The sequence below is a fragment of the Lepidochelys olivacea genome, assembly GCF_965140295.1.
Source record: "Lepidochelys olivacea isolate rLepOli2 genome assembly, chromosome: 24".
Classification (NCBI taxonomy): domain Eukaryota; kingdom Metazoa; phylum Chordata; order Testudines; family Cheloniidae; genus Lepidochelys; species Lepidochelys olivacea.
Genome location: NC_140434.1, coordinates 17,080,942 through 17,102,809, shown reverse-complemented (window position 1 = coordinate 17,102,809; position 21,868 = coordinate 17,080,942). Strand labels below are relative to the sequence as shown.

Sequence of the window (21,868 nt, the reverse complement as noted above, 5' to 3'; positions counted from 1 at the left end):
TCAGCTAGTCCGTCTGGTGCTCTGCGACGCCTCCATTGCACCCGATCCCTCCTCTTCCTCAGCCAGGGCCCTGCGGAAGATGCCCAGGAAGGAGCCCCTCCGGCGCCCCCTGCTCCAGACGTACCCCACCAGCCCATACAGCACAGGGTTGAGACAGCTGTGGAGGTAGGCCAAGGCGTTGGCCAGCTTAAGCGCCACGCCCCAGACCTCTTTGTTCGCCTGGTACGTGCTGAGCAGCACCAGGATGTGATGGGGCAACCAGCAAACAAAGAAGAGAGCCACCACGGCCAGCACCAAGGCAGAGGTCCGCCGGGAGCCCTCCCAGCTTCTTCTCCTCAGCTTCCAAGTCAAGACCACGTAGGATGTGGCAATGATGGCGAAAGGGACCAGAAACCCGCCCAGGAACCGGCTCAACCTCAGGGGCATCTCGGCAAAAAGCCGCAGGTCTCTCCGGTAGACGCAGAAGGACTCCCCGTGTCTGGTCTCCACGTCCCTGAGCACCAGGTAAGGGACGCTGAAGCAGATGGCCAGGAACCAGGCCCCAGCGATCAGCCAACACCCAAGCCGGGGCCTGCAGTGGTTCCGGACCCAGACGGGCTGAGCCACCAGCAGGCAGCGGTGGAGGCTGATGAGGGTGAGCACGAAGACGCCGGCGAAGACAACCAAGTAGCGAGCGAAGGAGTGGAGCTTGCAGAGAGCTCGGCCGAAGGGCCAGCGGGACCTTAAGGCCTCCTGGACGATGGCGGGGATGCGCCCGGCGGAGAAGAGCAGGTCGGCCACGGCCAGGTGGAGGTAGCAGGCCGAGGGGAAGGTGGGCGGCCCGGCCCGGCCAGCCGTGGTGATCCAGATCACCAGCCCATTGCCGGCCAGGCCCAGCCCCAAAACCAGGGCATTGGTGCCGATGGCGATGTGCCGCATGGTGTCCTCCACAGCCCCCGTGGCGTTGGGGGGAGCACAGGAGCCGTTCATGGCTAGGAGGCGAGGGAGGGTACTGGGGCGGGGGGGCGGGTTGTGAAAGAGGACCAGTGAGACATTGGCCACAGGACCCCCTCATTCCCCCAAACTGCCACCTCTCCTCTGGCCCCAGCCGCCTCACACCTCCACCCATCCCCCACCTCCCCCAAATCCCCCCCTTCCCCTGGACTCCCAGTCCCTCCTGCTAACCCCCAAGTCCCCCCCACCCCACTGCTCCATGCCCCTGACCCCTCATCCCCCAGCTCCCCAACCTCCTGGCCCCCTCATTCCCCCATCATGCTGCTCCTCCCCCCAAACTCTATCCCCCTCCCCCATCCACACTCCCCCACCCGCACCCCGGTCCCGGAAGAGGTGTTGGGAAACCACACGGCTCTGCGGTCTCAAAGTTGCCACCACAACTTCCCCGCTTCGGGCCTAGATTACCAGATCCTGACCCCAAGGGTGTGAGCCCACCCCTGCCCCCACCCCTCGCTGGAAGGGGGCACCGCCCAGTTGTTCAAAGTGCACCAGTGCACAAAACCCGGGAACTGCCAGGGGACGAGCCTGTTATAAGAGCTCTAACCACTAGACCCCACTCCTCTCCCAGAGCCGGGAGTCCTGGCTCCCAGCCACCACCACCCCATGCTCTAACTACTAGACCCCACTCCTCTCCCAGAGCCGGGAGTCCTGGCTCCCAGCCACCATCACCCCATGCTCTAACCACTAGACCCCACTCCCCTCCCAGAGCCAGGGAGAGAACCCAGGAGTCCTGACTCCCAGCCCTCTTTGCTCAAAGGGAATCAAAGCTTACCTGGCTATGTATTGGGTGGGCACCAGGGGAGCGGAGTGACCTTTTCCCCTATCACTGCCGGAGCAGTCAATAGCCCGGAGCAGCTCAGCTCCCTCGTGGGGTTGGGTCCCGCGTCTGAGCCGCTCCTCTGAGCGACGGGCACTTCCCCTTCCAGAGCTTGGCGGAAGGACCCAGACTACGATCTTGGTTCCCACCACAGCAGTTTCCCAACCTGCACTGCACAGGGCAGATGGCCTCTTGCAGATCCCTGACCTGGCCTTGCCCTGCGCAGATCCCACCTTGTCCCCGAGCTGGATCCCAGTTCCTCTTCCCCCTGCCCCATGCCCTGTGTAGATCCCAGCTCCCCACACCACCGCCTCAGCGGACCCCACTGGCCGATCTAAGACCAGCCCATTTCTGGACCCCAGCAAGCAGGTGGCCAGCAGCTCCCCTTGCCCATGGCTCTGCCTGCAGCAGGATGGGGATGCAGGGGGGAAGTGTTCGAACACCAGCTTGCAAAAGCGACTTCTGGGCTCATCTCACCGCTGCAGGGTGTTGCACAAAGCCAGTGTTACAGGGAAGCGGGGCGGGGCTGTTGTAACCGACGCTGGTCCTCGGCGTGTTGCTGGGAGCGATGAGCTGGAGAGGTCAAAGCACGGAATACACCACTTCCCTCCCAGAGCCAAAGATAGAACCCAGGAGTCCTGGGTCCCAGCCTCCCCCCCCCCAACCACTAGACCCTACAACCCTGCCAAAGCTGGGCAAGAACCCAGGAGTCCTGGCTCCCAGCTCCCCCTGCTCTAACCCACTAGCCCAGGGGTGGCCAACCTGTGGTTCCAGAGCCACATCCAGCTCCTCAGAAGTTAAGATGCGGCTCCTTGTATATGCACTGGCCCCAGGGCTGGAGTGACAGGCGCCAACTTTCCCGTGAGCCAGGGGGTGCTCACTGCTCAACCCCTGGATCTGCTACAGGCCCCGCCCCCACTCCACCCCTTCCCGCCCCTTCCCCTGAGCCCGCCGTGCCATTACTTCTCCCCCCGCCCCGAGCCTCCTGCACGCCACAGAACAGCTGATCGGGAGGTACAGGGAGGGTGGGGGTGGCGCTGATTGCCGCGGCTGACAGTGGGTGGGAGGTGCTAGGAGCAGGGGTGGGGAGCTGATGGGGGGCTGCTGGCGTATTACTGTGGCTCTTTGGCAATGTACATTGGTAAATTCTGGCTCCTTCTCAGGCTCCTTCTTGGTCAGGTTGGCCACCCCTGCAGTAGACCCTACAACTCTCCCAAAGCTGGGGATGAAACCCAGGAGTCCTGCACCCCATCTCTGCCCCCAACCAGTAAACCCCTCTCCCCTCACAGAGCTGGGAATAGAATCCATGAGTACTCCTTTTCTTTTTGCGAATACAGACTAACACGGCTGTTACTCTGAAACCCGAGCTATATTGATTTACATCAATACAAGATCTGGCTTGTTCACTCCATGCCCCCACTAGATTTGGGGAATCAATTTCCCAAACTAGTGATTTTCAGTGTCTCCATGGCTGGGGAGGGGGTGCCCATCTTGACACCACTTACAGGGGCCAGGTTTTCCGAGAACAATAACCCCTGAAAAGCACTTTAGAAAGCAGAGGTCTGCAGCCCTTCGTGTTTTGATAAGAATCTCCTGCAATGAAGACACAGAACTTGGACTTCTGCAAAAACACAGCTCTAGAAGGAGAGATCATTGGTTCATGCACTTTGTCAGCAGAACAGAGCATCTTCTCTATTTTAGATATTTTAGATATTTCTTTTAATAAGATCACTGTTCTGGATATTAAAAACCATTGATAGACCTACAACCATGAGGTTATACAAGCAGACAGGAGCCTAGAACCCCACCATTAAATCAGTTTTACTACATTGACTGGCTTTAGAACTGACGACATTCTAGAACAAATGGTATCTGATCAGGTTTTAACATTTTGAGAGCACAGAAGTTTCTAGAAACAGCCAGAATTCTGGAACCCACAAGATACCACAGAGTTTTAAATCATTCATAAATCATGATTTTAGAACTAGTGAGAAACCTAGACCCCACAAGTCCCTACCTGGCCTTGGCACATTGAGAGATCTGGAACCCATGGGATATTATGCTATGCAAAACTATTTGGACATATAAAAAATACACAGGGTTGTAGAGCCAGCCTGTAATCTAGAACCCATGGGATCCTATAGAGATTAAAACCATGTGTAGACATGGCACCATCTGGGTTCTAGAACCAAACAGGGAACTGGAACCTTCTGGACCCTACTGGGTTTTTTAAACACACCAGGAAACATAGAACACACACGATTATGGGGCTAGCTAGGAATCTAGAACCCAAGGGACTCCATTCAGTTTTAAAACATCGAGACACCTGGAACTCATGTCCAGAATATCCAAGTCTCTAGAACCCACAAGATTCCAAGTTTTTCTCCATTTCCATGGTGTCAGTTTCTGGCCCATGTCTCCTACTAGATTCTGTTCCAGACACAGCACTACTGAGATCCTCATCAAAAGGTGCTTTGACCAGAGCAAACAGAGACATCCTTGCCACCTGCTGGAACGTCCCCCCTACAAAAAGGTAGAGGACTGGGGTGAAACAGACGTTGAAGCAGAACATGATGATGGAAATGACCAGGAAGCTGTCTGTCACTGACTGCTGCACATTACTGTAGAACATCAACCCATAGTAGAGGTGGTAGGGCAGCCAGCAGAGGAAGAAGGACACTCCCGCAGCCACCATGACTTTGAAGGGTTTCCCCCTCTGTGCCAGCCCCTTCTCCTTCATCTTCAGCCCCACGCGGACATAGCAGCCCACGATGGTGCAGAAGGGCAGCAGGAAGCCCAGCAGGAAATGGACTGTGAAGACGGCTGGGTGGATCCGTCTCCCCGGGTCCCGCGTCTCGGCTCCATTCCTGTCCCTGGGGAGGGTGTAATTACTAATGCAGATGATCCTGCCCGCATTCACATGGGTGTCCCAGAAAGCCAGGTCGAGAGTGCTGAGAGCGAAGGAGGCCAGCCACACACATGCAGCCAGCTTCCATGCCTGGGCCACAGTGCGGTGATGCCGGGACCAGATGGGGTGGCAGGTGATTGTGTAGCGATCCAGACTGATGAGAGTGATAAGGAAGACAGAGGAGAACATGTCCATAGAGAGGCAGACATTCAGGAGCTTGCACATGGCTGTACCAAAGACCCAGTCTAAATCCCGGAGGATGTAGATGGCGAAGAAGGGGATCAGCAGGGTGAAGAGGAGGTAGCAGGAGACCAGGTGGAGGAACAGGAGCGTGGTCACCGTCCTCCTCATCTTCAGCCCCAGCACCCACAGGTACAGCCCGTTCCCCACCACACCCACTGGTAAAGTGGTGAAGAGCAACACGGCTGCAGCCAGGTGAGTGGCCCTCGTGGTTGCTGGGGTCTCGTTGGAATTCGCCCCAGCAGTTGGTGGGAGAGTCATGTTGCCTCGGTCCATGGTGCCCTGGGGAGAGACGGAAGAGGGGTTGGAAGGGATGACAGAGAAGGGGAAAAGGGGGAGGGGAAGAGGAAGAAGGGAGAAATAAGAGGGGGTTAGGAAGGCACCGTTGGAACAGACCTCTCTGGAGTGCCCCAAGGGTTGGTCCTGGGGCTGGTTTTGTTCAATATCTTCATAAATGATCTGGAGGATGGTGTGGATTGCACCCTCAGCAAGTTTGCAGATGACACTAAACTGGGAGGAGAGGTAGATATGCTGGAGGATAGGGATAGGATACAGAGGGACATAGACAAATTAGAGGATTGGGCCAAAAGAAATCTGATGAGGTTCAACAAGGACAAGTGCAGAGTCCTGCACTTAGGACGGAAGAATCCCATGCACCGCTACAGACTAGGGACCAAATGGCTCGGCAGCAGTTCTGCAGAAAAGGACCTAGGGGTTATAGTGGACAAGAAGCTGGATATGAGTCAACAATGTGCCCTTGTTGCCAAGAAGGCCAATGGCATTTTGGGATGTATAAGTAGGGGCATTGCCAGCAGATCGAGGGACGTGATCATTCCCATCTATTCGACACTGGTGAGGCCTCATCTGGAGTACTGTGTCCAGTTTTGGGCCCCACACTACAAGAAGGAGGTGGAAAAATTGGAAAGAGTCCAGCGGAGGGAAACAAAAATGATTGGGGGACTGGAACACATGACTTATGAGGAGAGGCTGAGGGAACTGGGATTGTTTAGCCTGCGGAAGAGAAAAATGAGGGGGAATTTGATAGCTGCTTTCAACTATCTGAAAGGGGGTTCCAAAGAGGATGGATCTAGACTGTTCTCAGTGGTAGCAGATGACAGAACAAGGAGTAATGGTCTCAAGTTGCAGTGGGGGAGGTTTAGGTTGGATATTAGGAAAAACTTTTTCACTAGGAGGGTGGTGAAACACTGGAATGCGTTACCTATGGAGGTGGTGGAATCTCCTTCCTTAGAAATTTTTAAGGTCAGGCTTGACAAACCCCTGGCTGGGATGATTTAGTTGGTGTTGGTCCTGCTTTGAGCAGGGGGTTGGACTAGATACCTCCTGAGGTCCCTTCCAACCCTCATATTCTATGATTCTATGAAATAGATGTTTTCCCTCACTGAAGCAGAAGAGCAATCACAAGATCTATTCCTCAAGATGGCTAAGCCAGGGGACCCCCTGCCACTAGACACCGGTGCCATTAACTCAAGGTACCTCCCACCACTGGACACGATCAGGGTTAACCCATGGGACCCCCTGCCACTGAACACAAGAGATATTTACCTGTGGGTCTCTGTAACAGGGTGCCTGCTACCTGAGTGCCCCCTTGTGGCCAGAGCTCACTCTGCAGCACCCTTCCTCACTGCTGGAACTCACTGCTACAAGACTGGATGGCAGGTGGAGAGGGGAAAGGAGGACAATGCAAGTGGGAGGAGCAGAGAAGGGGAAAATAGTCTAGAGGGTCAAACACAGAACCACACAGAGAAAACGATGTGGCTCTGATCTGGATGTTTGGCTGACTCAGGGGGTGCGGAAAGGGACATGGAGAGTTTCCCCTCAGGGGATACTGCATCCAGCAGAGCTGCAGCAAACACCGGTATACAATAGGAGGAGAACAGGAGGCTGAGAACCAGGCAGAGGAACCCCTGGCTGGTCACCGTGCTCCTCATCTTCAGCCCCAGCCCCCGCAGGTCCAGCCCCCTATGGCAGGATTATGGCAAAGAAGAAAACTCGCAGCTGTGAGCTGATTTCCCCTCCCACCTTCCCTGGGGGTGGCCAGAGATGGCTCCCGTGCTGGCACGGGGGTCGATAGCAGTGTCAGGGCCGGGGAGATCCTTGGCATAGGAGGGAGGGACCAAGTGGTTGGAGAAATGGGGGCAGACAGAGATACAGGGACCCTCATGCCTCAGTAGTGGAAGAACAGTATCTCCTTCACCACCCAGCTAAAGACAATCCACTTTATAAACAGAATAGAACCCAGGAGATCGGGCTACCGGCGCCTCCCTCCTGCTCTAACCACTAGACCCCACTCCCCTCCCAGAGCCAGGTAAAGAACCCAGGACTCCGCACTTTGTAGATCCCCTGGGGTCGCCAACTAGACCCCACCCCCCACAGTTCACCATTGTTGTCGCATACCGTGCAACTGGGGGCTCTCTTTTCCCAGTCGTGTTGGGCTCCCGTCGGGGGTCTCTGGGTCCCAGCTCCGTGGCCAGGGTCTGTGCAACGGACGTGCCAGGGAGAGCTCCGAGTCACTGAGGGTTTTAAGCTAGAAGAGGAAGTGGCAGCCTTTCCATGAATTCCTTCACCAAGGGACTTAGCAAGAACATGTAGGTGAAACAGGAACCTTCACTTCTCTTTTCTCAATGCCCAACCACCCCACCGCTCAAACCACCAGACTCCACCCACTCCCAGAGTTGGGGATACAACCCAGGAGTCCTGGCCCCCAGGCCACCTTGGTCTAACCTACTAGAGGCCACTCCCCTCCACCCCAACAAACTCAGACAGAGCCCAGGTGTCCTGACTCCCAGCCCCCTGCTCTAACTACTAGATCCCACTCCCCTCTCAGAGCTCGGGAAAGAACCCAGGAGTCCTGACCCTCAGAACTCCCTGCTAGGATCTAGAGCTGGTTTGAGTTGGTAATAGCAAATGTCTGTGGCTTCTAAGTAGATTTAGCAAAGAAATTCATTTTCAGACTCAACGAGGGGCTTCTGCCCATCATCTTGACTCACCTCAGCAGGGCAGGACCCAGCGCAGAGAGAGACTCAGATGGTCTGTGTTTGCCCAGCAAAGCGTCCGTGAGTCTGTGCTTTCCTGGGTGTTGAGGTCTCTCCCCTTAACTCTGTGTCTTCTACACGCTCCGCCTCTGTTTGCTCTCAGAGATAGAGAAGCTGCAACCCATAAATGGAAATGATCATTTGGACCCTGTCTTAGCAAAGAAACCACCTAAGAAACTGCCATTGCTTTAAAACTAGCCCCGGCTTCCCTGACAGAGCCAGGGATAGAACCCAGAGCCCTGGTTCCCAGCCCCCCAGCTTCTCTAACCCCCGAGACCCCACTCCCCTCCCCCATCTGAGGCTTGAACCCAGATATCCTGAGTCACCCCTCCCCTGCTCTGACCACTAACCCTGAGGCCTCAATAGGGAGCAAGAGCCTTCCTCTCCCAAAGCTGCAGTAGGGGTCTGGGTGCTGGGGCTTCCCCCATCCTGCCCGGTGCTTCTGCTGGGGAGTGGTCTTGGCATGCAGGGTTTTCCCCCGCCTTGCCCACCCAGTCCTTCTGCCAGGGCTCTGGGATTTCTGCTGGGGTGCGGCATCCATTTTTCTGGGGGTTCCCAATTGGCCATAGCCCCTGGGCACAGACCCCATCAGCCCATTGGATAATCCGCTACTGCCCAGCCAGGCTCCTTAGGCAGGTCGGGCACGGAGGGTCAGGGATGCGCAGAAATGTGGGGTCCAGCGGAACCCCCAGGCAGACGCGTGTCCAAAGGGACTAGAGCTTCAACAGGGCTCTCAAAGAGGCACGTGTCCCAGAGACACGGTCACAGTGGCTGGCATGAGTGCGGCCGGGCTGGCGGCCCGGGGTTGGATGTGAGTGTGCAGAGAGCAAAGGGATGATGGATTCAGGGGGCCGCTTGCAACCAGGTGCTGCAGACGCTGAGCTCAGAACTGCCCAAGGCCTGGGAGCCCGAGTCCTCCCACAGCAGATCTGCTAAGGGCACTCCTGCCGCCGGGCCTGCAGAGAAACCTCTTCCTGTCAGACCCGGTGAGCCCAAGTGCTCTGAAATCCACCCGCCCGCTCGGCTTGGCTTGAAATTGGCCGTCTCTGAGCAAGGCCCGGGGCGGAGTGAGTGGAGCAGGTTCAGAGGGTCGTGATCCGGGGCCCTCAGTTTAAGCCACATGAAAAGGAGCCGTTCTTAATTTTTTCACACCGCTCTGAAAACCAGTTGCAGCCTCACATTGACTTGGAAAGTGGCACCAAGCCGCAGGGGCTCTGCTGGAGTCTGCGGGAGCAAAGGGCGGTCGTTCGATTGCAGGTGTCACGAGATGCAGCCCCCTGATGATGAGCTGCTGTTAATATGCACACATTGCATTGAATCCCCCAGGCGGGGGGGCAACTGCCTTGAAAACCGGCACTCAGCTGTGAAGGCGGGAAGGGGGTTTGTGATGCAAATTTGGGTCATTTGGTCCAGGGGTTCCCACGATATGGCCCCCCACATCCCTGTTTGCACTGATTGAACATTTTCAGATGATAGCAAAGAGGCCGAACTTTGGGAAACGCCGAGCCTGGACGGCCCCTGAGCTCAGCTACGCAACAGGACCGAGGGCCGGTGCAGCCGGATAGCAAAAGTGAGTCCGCTCCTCAAGCTGGTCACACCTGTGTTTAATAGCAGTTCACACCTCTGTGAGCTACGTCTTCCACTGGAAATTGAGGGTGAGTAATACCCACGTTGAGCTGACACGTGGGGGCCTAGAGGCACAGCCGCTGCTGTTTCGATCTCAACATGGAGATGTTTGAGTTCTTGTCCCTATTATCAGCTTTGACCTGGTGTCTTCAGCCACAATGGGGCTGAATTGGGACCACAGATGGCATGTAAGTCCTGTGCCAATAACCGATTCTTTGGGTCTCTGGTTGCTCTGAATAATCGGTGGTAATGGGGATTGGAGTCCTGGACTGATTTGGAACCCAGGAGTTTCGAGAACTAGCCACATATCTGGAATTCATGGCATCCTGAAACATATAAGTGCTTGGATCCCTTGAAGTACTAGACCAGGTCAGGTCTGATTGGGTTTCAAGCCATTGTCACACCAGGAACTCAAGAGGTTCAAGACCTAGCCAAATATCTAGAACCAATGCGTAAGGCTACGATGTTGTCATGGATATTTTTAGTAAAAGTCACGGACAGACCATGGGAAATAAACAAAGTATCGTGGAAGCTGTGAGCTGTCCCTGACTTTTACTAAAAACATCCCTGACAAAATGGGGAGGGAGGAGGGTCCAACACCCTGCCCTCACCCCTCGCAGTGGCTGGAAGCTGCAGGAGCCCCATTGCCCAGTAGCTGGGAGGGATCCCCCTGCCACCCTGAGGGGCTGGAGCTGTGGGGGTCCCCCCGCCCACAGCCACTGAGCAGCTCCGGGGTCCCTCTGCCACCAGAGGTGGCAGCTGGGAGCTGCGAGGGGCCCTGGTTGCTCTCAGCAGCTGAGACACTTCAGGGGGGACCTTTGCCAGCGGTGGTGGCTCGGCAGCTCAGGGGTCACCGCCAACCACAGTGGCTGGGCAGTTGCTGGAGGGTCCCCTGCCTACCGCGGAGTCCCCCGCTGCCGGCAGCGGCGGGTCAGCTGCAAAGCCCCCAGTGTCACTGACATCACTGAGTTACGGTTTCCATAACCTCCGTGACATAATCTTAGCATTACTCATGTGATACTAGTCTGTGTGTGTGTGTGTGTGTGTATTACACACACACACACACACATTTAAAAACCCATTTGTACACCATGAGGTCTAGACATTTGAGTGGGTCTTGAATTTCTTGGGTTCTAGGTCTGCCAAAGTTTTTTTAAAACCCAACCTGGTCCTATGTGGTCTAGGGCAGTGGTCTCCAAAGTGGGGTGCGTGCACCCCATGGGGTGCACAAGACAATCCCTGGGGGTGCATGGTGGGAGGAGCTCTTCTACGTAGCAGCTCTTCCACCTTTTTTCTTCAGCAGCATGCCTGCTGCAATTTTTTTTCCTGGGGGCGCGTGATCAAAAAAGTTTGGAGACCACTGGTCTAGGACATCATATATGAGGTTGAAAACTAGAATGTCCTAGACCAGATAGGATCTGTTTGAATTTTTATACTTTGGCAGATCTAGAACACAAGGGGTTCAAGAACCAGCCAATTATCTAAAATACATAGGAGTTTATTGGCTTTTGAAACATACAGTGGCTTGGAAAACATGATGCTCTAAATCTAGCCCACATCAGATCAGTTCAAATTCAAAACATGGACAGACCTGAGACACAAGATGTTAAGAACTGGCCAGGATTCCTAGAATCCATGAGAGCCGACTGAATTTTGAATCAGCGAGAGGTGTTATCTGTCACAGTTGGCACGTGGTGTTTATAAAATATGTCAGAGCCACCCCACAAAATGTACAGAATCTATGTAATTCAAGCAATGCCCGGGGATAATTATTTATTATTATTCTTTATTTCGGTAGTTCTGGGAGGCCAAATCCTGAGCCAGAATCCCACTGTGCTAGGCACTGTACAAACAGAGTGAAAAGACAGTCCCTGTCCCACAGAGCCCACAATCTAAGGAGATGCATGGGTAGAGACCTGGGGTGGGACACAGCAGACATGAGTTTGTTCCCGGTTGTGCCACTAGAAAGACCGAAGTTTCTACTGGGTGACTTTGGCCAAGTCACTTCCCCACTATGTGTCTCAATTTCCCCATTTGTAAAAACTGAAAGACTGCTACTGACCTCCTTGGAAAACTTCTTTGAGCTCTACTGATGACAAGCATTAGAGAAGAGCGAGATATTGCGACTGTAATACACAGACTCTTCTATAATATAAAAATTTTATATAAAATATAATATAAAATATAAAATCATTTATATTTTAAACCATTTGGAAATCTAGACCCATGATGAAACATTAAGGAAACAATTTGGAACCTGTTGGATTCTATGTGGTTTGAAAACACTGTAGAATCCAGTGATGTCCTAGATCCAGTTGGGAATCTAGAACGCATAGACTTTGAGTTTGAACACACTGAGCGGCTTACAAGAAATGAGATTCCAGAGCCAGCTAGTGACGTTGAATCCAAGAGAGTCAATTAGGTGAGAACACATTGAATGATGTCAAAGAAAGAAGATTCTGGAGCTGGCTACTGATCTGGTGCCATTGATGACCCATTGAGCTTGAAAAAATTGAGTGACCTAGAACTCATGGAATTCTGGAGAGAGAGCAGGGAATCTAGAATCTAGAACCTGGAACCCATTGGGATTTAGGACCAGTAGGAATCAAGGAACAAAGGGGATGCAAACTTTTCAACTCTCCCTCAGTCTGAGCATCTTCAGGCCATAACCTGTTTTGTGTTCTCGACCTCTGACCCCTGTCTTCCACTAGACTCAGAGACACTGCTGCCGAGATCGTCGACAAAAGCCGCTTTGACGAGAGTGAGAAGAGATGTCCTGAAGACCGGCCAGAACTTCTCCCCCACAAAGAGATAGAGGACGGGGTTGAAACCAGCATTGAAGCAGGACATGAAGATATGAGTGACAAAGAGGGCGCCTGATGCTGACTCTGTCACCTTCTTCTTGTAGAGCTTCAAGCCACGGTGGAGGTGGTAGGGCAGCCAGCCGAGGAAGAAGGAAACCACCACGGTCACCATGACTTTGAAGGGCTTCCCAGGCCATGCCAGCTTCTTCTCCTTCATCTTCAGCCCCACACAGATATAGCATTCTGTGATGGTGCAGAAGGGCAGCAGGAAGCCCAGCAAGAACTGGACTATGAAGACAGCTTGGTGGACCCATCTGCCCAGGTCCTGCATCTCGGCTCCATTCCAGTTTCCAGAGAGGGCATAATTATTGGTGCAGGTGGTTCTGCCCCCGTCCAACACCCGGGTCTCCCGGAAAGCCAGGTAGGGAGCGCTGACACAGAAGGAGGCCAGCCACATGCCCACAACCAGCTTCCCAGCCTGGGGCACGGTGCAGTGATTCCAGCACCAGATGGGGTGGTGAGTGAGGGTGTAGTAGTCCAGGCTGATGAGTCTGAGAAGGATGATAGAGGAGAACATGACCACAGAGATGCAAGTATTGAGGATCTTGCACATGGCTATGCCGAAGACCCAGTGGAAACCCATGAGGAAGGAGACAATGAAGAAAGGGATCAGCAGGGTGAGAAGGAGATGAGAAAAGGAGTACTTGTGGCACCTTAGAGACTGTCTCTAAGTACTCCTTTTCTTTTTGCAAAGACAGACTAACACGGCTGTTACTCTGAAAGGAGATGAGAGGAGACCAGGGAGAGGAACCAGAGCATGGTCACCATCCTCCTCACCTTCAGTCCCAGCACCCACAGGTACAGCCCATTCCCCACCACACCCACCAGGAAGGTGGGGAAGAGCAACACAGCAGAGGCCAGGTGAGCGGAGGTCATAGCTGCTGGGGTCTGGCTGGAATTTGCCCCAGCAGTTGGTGGGAGAGTCGTGTTGCCTCGGTCCATGGTGCCCTGGGGAGAGAGAAGAGGGGTTGGAAGGGATGACAGAATAGGGGAAAGGAGAAAACGGAAGAGCAGGAATGATGAAATAACAGAGGGGGTTAGGAACACACTATTGGACAGGAGGGATAGCAGACGTGCGAGGAGTGCGGAATGAGGACAGTCTGATAGGTCAAATACTCAGCTATGCTGAGAATGCCATGTCTCTGTGATCTGGATGATGGGCTGGCTCAGAAGGGTGGGGAATGGGACACGGGGCATTTCCCCCTAGCAGACGCCAGCTCCAGTACGTCTCCAGGGCAGGGACTGGCTGGCTCAGGGAGGCAGGGATCGGTGCTGTTGACTTCTAGCATGCGGGAGCTGGTGATGGTGGAAGTGACTGGGCCAAAGTCACCCAGATGGCCAGTGGCAGAGCCAGGAATAGTACCAAGGCCTCCTGAGACCCAGCCCTGGTCGCGATCTACCCTGCCTCCCTAGACAGTGAGCTCTCTTGGGAAGGGACTCCCTTTTTGCTCTGTGTTTTACAGAACCTTGCACAGCAGGGCCCGGGGCCAGGACTGGGGCTTCCAGAACTACCTGAAATAAAATATAGTAAGTAATAATCATTGTTAGAGAGCTTATTCCTTCACTCTCTCACTTCCCTGGTCCTTCTCTCATGAACAGAGAGCAACAATACCCGAAGTCCGAAGGTGCAAACAATTCAACGTTTATTGGGGTGAACTTCCAGCAAGCTTAAATCCAAGTTCCTTTCTCCTTATTTCGAATCCCAACTTACTTCCTGTTTGCCCCTAATTTATATAGTAATAGTCTTAGCTATACCTTCACCAATCATTCTACTGAAATTTACCTAAGCAATCCTAACATATTGTAACATAATTAGCTAACCATTTATATCCCACCACCTTAATTAGTTTACACCCAGCAAAATTAATTATACAGCAGACAGAAACAATCACAGAACCAGACAGAGACCATGTAAATAAACAACAGCAAAGTGGGAACTATAATGACAAAACAATACAGAAGTGAGGATTTCACAACTACATCTCTAAAGACATAAGGGTTTCCCAGCTGCGTCTGTTGATAAGTGAGTTCTTACCAGACAGAAAACTATCAACCTAAATTTCCTTTTACATCTTCTAGGCTCTTCCCTTTCTCTGGAGGTGATAAATCGGATCACCTTCTGAACAGCCCCAGGTTGACTAGTTTGGAATGTGAGGAGGTGATCGGTCGCTTCCCAGCTTGGGGCTGCCCCTGCTGCTTAGCCAAAGGCCTTAGCCTAAGAACAGGGCCTCAGATTGTCATGGGGAGAAACGGCCCTTACACCGGCAGACAGTGATTTTGATTCTTTCTTTTATACCTCAATAAGGCATTGGTGAGTTTCCTTGCTTGTAAAGTCCCTCTGGAACACAACCAAAGCTTGGATGGGTCATTCAGTCCTTTGTTCAGAGCTGCAGTTTGCAGAGAAGTTACTCCAGAGGTCGGAAGCAGGATTGAAGACAAAATGGAGAAGATGCAGCTGCCTTCTTATATCCTGGGTACATCCTCTGTCCCAAACACAAGTTCCCAGCCTGGGGGTATGGAGAAGCTCTTGGAGTCCCCTGCCCACAGGCATGTTCCTACAAGTCCTGCTGACTCAGAGGCGAACCCCCGGCTTCTCTCAATGTGTTTACTGTACAGCTGATCGAACAGACTAGGCAGTGCTAATGCCAATCTGTCTGGGGGTTACACCGAGACACACAGCACAAGTTGGAGCTATCAATGTACCACACATATTTATAACTCATCATTCAAAGACGACACATACATATAAACAAGCTTACCATATTTAGCAAATTATTCCTTTTCCACTGATACCTTCCATGGCATATGTGGTCTGATTCATGCAAATTTGTAATATTGGTATCCATAATATTAGAAGTGATCACCCACATTCCATACAGCTTGGACGTTACCTCTTCACCACCCTGAATGTTCACGGGCAGGGGGTTTCTTTGGAGCCGCTTTTCATTCTGCTGGCTTGCTCTCCTTACCAGCTGCTGTTAAGCTAAGCCAGAGATTCCCCACACGAAATATCCCAGTGAGTGTGTCACGTGGTGTTTCTAAATTATGTTTGAGTTGCCCCACAAAACTCACAGAATTTATGTAGTTCAAGGAACGCCTGGGAATGATTATTTATTATTATTATTTATTTCGGTACAGCTGGGAGCCCCAGTTCTGGCCCAGGACCCCACTGTGCTAGTCGCTTTACAAACACAGAGCAAAAAGACAGTTCCTGTCCCCCAGAGCTCACAATCTAAGGAGATGCATGGATAGAGACCTGGGGTGGGAAACAGCAGGCATGGGTTTCTTCCCAGTTGTGCCAGGGGATGGACCGAAGGTTCTACTGATATATTTGGGCATTAGCTTTCGTGGGCTAAAACCCACTTCATCAGGTGCAGTGAATGTAAAAAAAATGGGAAGATATATTTCTTGTAGTGACTCATCCATTCCCAGTCTTTATTAAGGCCTAATGTGATGGTGAACATCTGCACATCTACCAATGTGATATATGCCATCATGTGCCAGCAATGCCCTTCTGCCATGTACATTGGCCAAACCAGACAGTCTCTATGCAAAAGAATAAATGGACACAAATCACATGTCAAGAATTCTAACATTCAAAAACCAGCAAACCTCCCTGGACACTCAATAAGAGATTTAAAAGTGGCAATCCTTCAACAAAAAAACTTCAAAAAAAGACTTCAATGAGAAACTGCAGAACTGGAATGAATTTGCAAACTGGACACCATCACACTAGGCCTGAATAAAGACTGGGAGTGGATGAGTCACTACAAGAACTAAAAAAACCCAGAAAACTAATGTCCTCATGCTAATTTGCCCCTACTGTTCCTCACACCTTCTTGTTAACTGTTTGAAATGAGCCACCCTGATTACCACTACAAAAGTGCCATTGATGACCCATTGAGTTTGAAAAAATTGAGGGACCTAGAATGTATGGAGTGCTGGAGAGAGCAAGGAATCTAGAATCCAGGGACACTGCAGGGTGTTTGAACAGTGAGATACCTGGAACCCATTAGGATTTAGAACGATCAGGGATCTCGAAACAAATGGGATGCCAAGTTTTCAACTCTCCCTAAGGCTGGGCATCTTCAGGCCATAACCTGTTGTCATAAATATAAAGGGAAGGGTAAACACCTTTAAAATCCCTCCTGGCCAGAGGAAAAATCCTCTCACCTGTAAAGGGTTAAGAAGCTAGGATAACCTCGCTGGCACCTGACCACAATGACTAATGAGGAGACAAGATACTTTCAAAAGCTGGGGGGAGGGAGAAACAAAGCCTCTCTCTGTCTGTGTGATGCTTTTGCCGGGGACAGAACAGGAATGGCGTCTTAGAACTTAGTAAGTAATCTAGCTAGAGATGCGTTAGATTCTGTTTTCTTTAAATGGCTGAGAAAATAGCTGTGCTGAATGGAATGGATATTCCTGTTTTTGTGTCTTTTTGTAACTTAAGGTTTTGCCCAGAGGGATTCTCTCTGTTTTGAATCTAATTACCCTGTAAGGTATTTACCATCCTGATTTTACAGAGGTGATTCTTTTTTAGCGGTGATTCTTTTTTACTTTTTCTTCTATTAAAATTCTTCTTTTAAGAAACTGAATGTTTTTTTTAATTGTTCTTAAGATTCAAGGGTTTGGGTCTGTGTTCACCAATGCAAATTGGTGAGGATTTTTATCAAACCTTCCACAGAAAGGCGGGGGGTAACGTTTGGGAGGATTTTGCGGCGGGGAAAGACGTTTCCAAACGGACTCTTTCCTAATAATAATAATACCGGTTAAATGTTTGGTGGTGGCAGCGAAAGTCCAGGGGCAAAAGGTAAAATAGTTTGTACCTTGGGGAAGTTTTAACCTAAGCTGGTAAAAGTAAGATTAGGAAGTTTTCATGCAGGTCTCCATATCTGTACCCTAGAGTTCAGAGTGGGGAAGGAACCTTGACACCTGTTGTGCGTTCTCATATCTTCCACTAGACTCGGAGGCACTGCTGCCGAGATCGTCGACAAAAGCCGCTTTGACCAGAGTGAGAAAAGACGTCCTGAAGACCTGCCAGAACTTCTCTCCCACAAAGAGATAGAGGATGGGGGTGAAGCAGGCATTGAAGCAGGACGTGAAGGTGTAAATGACCAAGAGGGTGTCTGTCACTGACTCTGGCACCTCCTTCTTGGAGAGCTTCAAGCCGTGGTAGAGGTGGTAGGGTAGCCAGCCAAGAAAGAAGGAAACCATCGCGGCCACCATTACTTTGAAGGGCTTCCCAGCCCACGTCAGCTTCTTCTCCTTCATCTTCAGCCCAACATGGACATAGCATCCCGTGATGATACAGAATGGCAGCAGGAAGCCCAGCAGGAACCGGACTGTGAAGACAGCCACATGGACCTGTCTCCCCAGCCCCTGTGGCTCGGCTCCATTCCAGTCTCTGGAGAGGGTGTAATTGTTAATGCAGATGATTCTGCCCCCGTCCAACACCCGGGTCTCCCGGAAAGCCAGGTAGGGAGTGCTGATACAGAAGGAGGCCAGCCACACGCCCACAACCAGCTTCCCAGCCCGGGGCACGGTGCGGTGATTCCGGCACCAGATTGGGTGGTGAGTGAGGGTGTAGCGGTCCAGGCTGATGAGGGTGAGAATGAAGACAGAGGAGAACATGCCCAGAGAGATGCAGGTATTGAGGATCTTGCACATGGCTGTGCCGAAGACCCAGTGTAAACCCATGAGGAGGGAGACGATGAAGAAGGGGATCAGCAGGGTGAGAAGGAGGTGAGAGGAGACCAGGGAGAGGAACCAGAGCGTGTTCACCGTCCTCCTCATCTTCAGTCCCAGCACCCACAGGTACAGCCCGTTCCCCACCACACCCACCAGGAAGGTGGTGAAGAGCAACACTGCAGAGGCCAGGTGAGCGGAGCTCGCAGCTGCTTGGGTCTGGCTGGAATTTTCCCCAGTGGTTGGTGGGAGAGTCGTGTCCATGGTACCCTGGGGAGAGACAGAAGAGGGGTTGGAAGGGATGACAAAAGACAGGAAATGGGACAGTGGAAGAGGAGGAGTGAAGAAATAACAGAGGGGGTTAGGAACACACTATTGGACAGGACATAGTTCGGTACGCTCTGGTCCTCCAGAATATCCAGGCTGGGTATTCTCAGCAACTGGGCTATAGCCGGTGGAACTCCCTGCTACAAGGCAGAACTATGGGCCGCAGAGGAGGAAAAGAGGGATAGCAGACTTGGACGGAGTGGGGAAAGGGGACAATCTGGTAGGTCAAATACACAGCGAAGCTGAAAATACCACATTGCTGTGATCTTGATGACGGGCTGGCACAGAGGAGTGGGGAATGGGACACAGGGCCTTTCCTCCCTAGCAATCGCCAGCTCCAACCTGTCTCCAGGGCAGGGACTAGCTGGCTCAGGGAGGGAGGGATTGGTGCTGTTGACTCCTAGCATGCAGGACCTGGTGATGGTGGAAGTCACTGCTACAAGCTGGAAAAAGCCACCCCACTCCCAACCTTCTGTGCTCATCTGCCTGTCACAGGAATTCATGCTACACCCTGACTTGTGAGAGTGGGCAGGGTCCTTCTCATTCTCATTATAACACAGGAAGCCTCAATCCACTGACCTACTTCTCTGCCCCCCGCCTTGCTGCCAGCCCTGCACAATGTATTCTATCCTAAATGACTCTCTTGGATTCTGAATCACTAGCTGGCTCTGGAATCTCATTTCTTGTAAGCCTCTCAATGTGTTCAAACTCAAAGTCTATGGGTTCTAGATTCCCAACTGGGTCTAGAACCTCGGGGTTCTTACCTCTACCTGGGACAGCGCCCCCCATGGCCTTGTTAGATTGGAGTTCTTTCTCCTCTGCAAAATGGCCTAATGGTTAAAGAAGGGGGGTGGGAGCTGGGACTCCTGGTTTCTCTCCTCGGTTCTTAGAATGGGGTGCGGGGATGGGGGTCAGAACTCCTGAGCTGTGGGAGGGATGTGGGGTCCGTGGTCTTAGAGCTTCATAAGTGGGAAACACCTCATCAGATTAAAGGTGAAAAGGAGAGAAAAATTCACCCATGTCAGAGATCTCACCTCCTACTTCTGTCTGTTGAATGCTCCAGGCTAACCCCAGTGCTACCCAGTGGCAGGGAGTTTATTGGGCTATCCCCACTGACACCCAGTGGCAGGGAGTTTCACAGCCTAGCCCTGCTCATACCCAGTGGCAGGGAGTCCTCCTGGTTTTCCTTGACAGTGGCAAATTTCTGTGGCTTCTAGGTGGTTTTAGAAAGGAAATTTCCCTTCAGACCTAACCAGGGGCCTCTGCCTATCGTCTCGACTCACCTGGGGAACGCAGGACCCAGCGCAGAGAGAAACTTGGATGGTGTGTGTTTGCCCAGCAAAGCGTCCGTGAGTCTGTCCCCAGCACGCTGGAGCCCTCCCCTGTGTGTTGAGTTCACTCCCCTTAACTCTGTGTCTTCTACATGCTCCACCCCCACCTACTCCCTGAGATCCACAAGCTGCAAACCATGAATGGAAATGATCATCCGTCACTGTCTTAGCAGCGAAATCTCCTAAGCAACAACCATTGCTTTAAAAGTGGTCCCCACTTCCTCCCAGAGCCTGGCCTAGAACGCAGGAGTCCTGGCTCCGAGCCCCCCTGCTGTAATGAACTAGATGCTTGGCCAGAAGCTCATCTATTGAGGCGTGCCCCTGTGAAGAGGAAGGGCCTGTATTTTGCACAAGTCCTTTCCTGATACGGGCTGCACCACAATCCAGAGATAACCCAGCGCTGTTAGCTCAACACAAACGCTGAGTCACAAATGATGCAACTCCCAGCCGAGGAGTGGGGGGTCTAGTGGTTTGGAGTGGGGACGGGGGGACTGGGAGCCAGGACTCCTGGATTTGTCCTCAGCTCTGGGATGGGGGGTGGGGTCTAGTGGTTAGAGCAGGTCAATAGCTGTGATGGGACCTATGTTATCTACATGTTGTGGGTACGTCCCTGGGTGAGACAACTCATGTGAAATGCGGCCCCTTCCTGTTCTAGATAAAATCTCAGTCACACCCAGCCCACCCCAGAGTGTTTGTTACACAGGCCCCCATCCTCGGAGCTGGGACCCTGAGATCTCCGACAGGAACCCAGCGCTAGTGGGAAAACAGCCCCCAATGGCATGGTACACAGGACCAAGGTTGAATTCTGAGGGGAGTGGGATCTAGTGGTTAGAGTGGCTAACTGGGAGCCAGGACTCCTGGGTTCTATCCCCAGTTGTGTGTGGAGAATGGGATCTAGTGAGTTAGAGTGGGGTGGGAGCCAGGACTTCGGGGTTCTATCCATGGCTCTGGGAAGGGATGGGGTCCAGTGAGATAGATCAGGGGGCATGGGTTTTGTGAGCCAGGACTCCTGGTTCTCCCTGTATCGGGCTGGGGGACTTGCCGGTTTGTGCAGGGAAGAGAATGAAATGCAGGGATTGTCAGCGTTAGGGCTCCACACTTCTGTCGCTCTCTCCCTCTTCTCCAATTCCCTTTGTGTTCTTCCCACACCTCCTTAGGGTCTCACGGCCCCTCTGCCTTCCCAACCAGCCAGGTCTCTCATGGCACCTCCGCCTTCCTGGGCAGCCCGAACCCTCACAGCCCCTCCGCCTTCCCGACCAGCCTGATTCCTCACGGCCCCTCCACCTTCCTGACTGGCCTGACCCATCATGGTCACTCCACTTCCCACCCAACCCGGCCCCTCCAGTTCCCGACTGGCCCAGCCCCTCCACTGCCAGGCCCTTCACCGCCCTTCCGCCTTCCCAGACAGCCCGACCCCTCACAGCTCCTACACCTTCCCAGGCAGCCCAGCCCCTCATGGCAACTCCCCCTTCCTGGCCATCCCACAATTCATGGCTCCTCCACCTTCCCAGGCAGCCCAGCAGCCAATGGGAGCAACCCCCAGCTTGTCGGGAAGGGAAGTCAAGTGGCAGCTGCTTGTGGCATCCCCTGCTGGGATTGCTGGCTGTGGGCTGTGCCTGTGGGTTCTGGGGCCGAGGATGATGGTGACCTCCCTCTTCTCCTTCCATCTCGTGCTCCCCTACCTGCTCACGCCCTGCTTTATAACTCTGTTCGCGTCTACCTCTGCCTGGGTTTCCACTGGGTCTTCGGCACGGCCATGTGCGAGCTCCTCAACACCTGCCTCTCCCTGCGCATGGTCTCTGCATCTTCCTCCTCACCCTCACCAGCCTGGACCACTGCACTCTCCCCTGCTGCCCTGTTGGGTCCCGGCATCACCCCAGCGTGGCCCAGGTCAGGAAGCTGTTCGCAACTGATCTCCTTCACCCTCAGTGCTCCCTAACTGGGTTTCCGGGAGCTCCTGGAGATGGAGGGATCAGGGTTGTCTGCACGAATAGTTATACCTTCTCTGGAGAGGGGGACAGAGC

At 52.9% G+C, this 21,868-nt stretch overlaps 1 protein-coding gene and 3 pseudogenes across 4 annotated transcripts; all 4 read right to left on the bottom strand.

Annotated features, from left to right (window-relative positions):
- LOC311512475 (N-formyl peptide receptor 2-like) lies at positions 1–969 on the bottom strand (the record flags this gene model as incomplete). The annotated part of the gene is made up of 1 exon (XM_084613688.1): positions 1–969. The coding sequence occupies one exon, from the start codon at positions 967–969 to the stop codon at positions 1–3; it is 969 nt and encodes a 322-aa protein (XP_084469814.1).
- Positions 970–3,565: 2,596 nt separating this feature from the next.
- LOC311512744 (putative G-protein coupled receptor 33 pseudogene) lies at positions 3,566–7,506 on the bottom strand (annotated as a pseudogene). Its single transcript, XR_014714638.1, has 2 exons — positions 7,374–7,506; positions 3,566–5,240 (listed from the first exon to the last, which is right to left on the bottom strand). The product of XR_014714638.1 is annotated as a putative G-protein coupled receptor 33 pseudogene (transcript).
- Positions 7,507–12,295: 4,789 nt separating this feature from the next.
- On the bottom strand, positions 12,296–13,084 carry LOC311512473 (putative G-protein coupled receptor 33 pseudogene; annotated as a pseudogene). The gene has a single exon. The product of its transcript is annotated as a putative G-protein coupled receptor 33 pseudogene (transcript).
- Positions 13,085–17,400: 4,316 nt separating this feature from the next.
- Positions 17,401–19,994, bottom strand: LOC311512691 (putative G-protein coupled receptor 33 pseudogene; annotated as a pseudogene). Its single transcript has 2 exons — positions 19,797–19,994; positions 17,401–18,456 (listed from the first exon to the last, which is right to left on the bottom strand). The product of its transcript is annotated as a putative G-protein coupled receptor 33 pseudogene (transcript).
- Between the last annotated feature and the right edge of the window lie 1,874 nt (positions 19,995–21,868).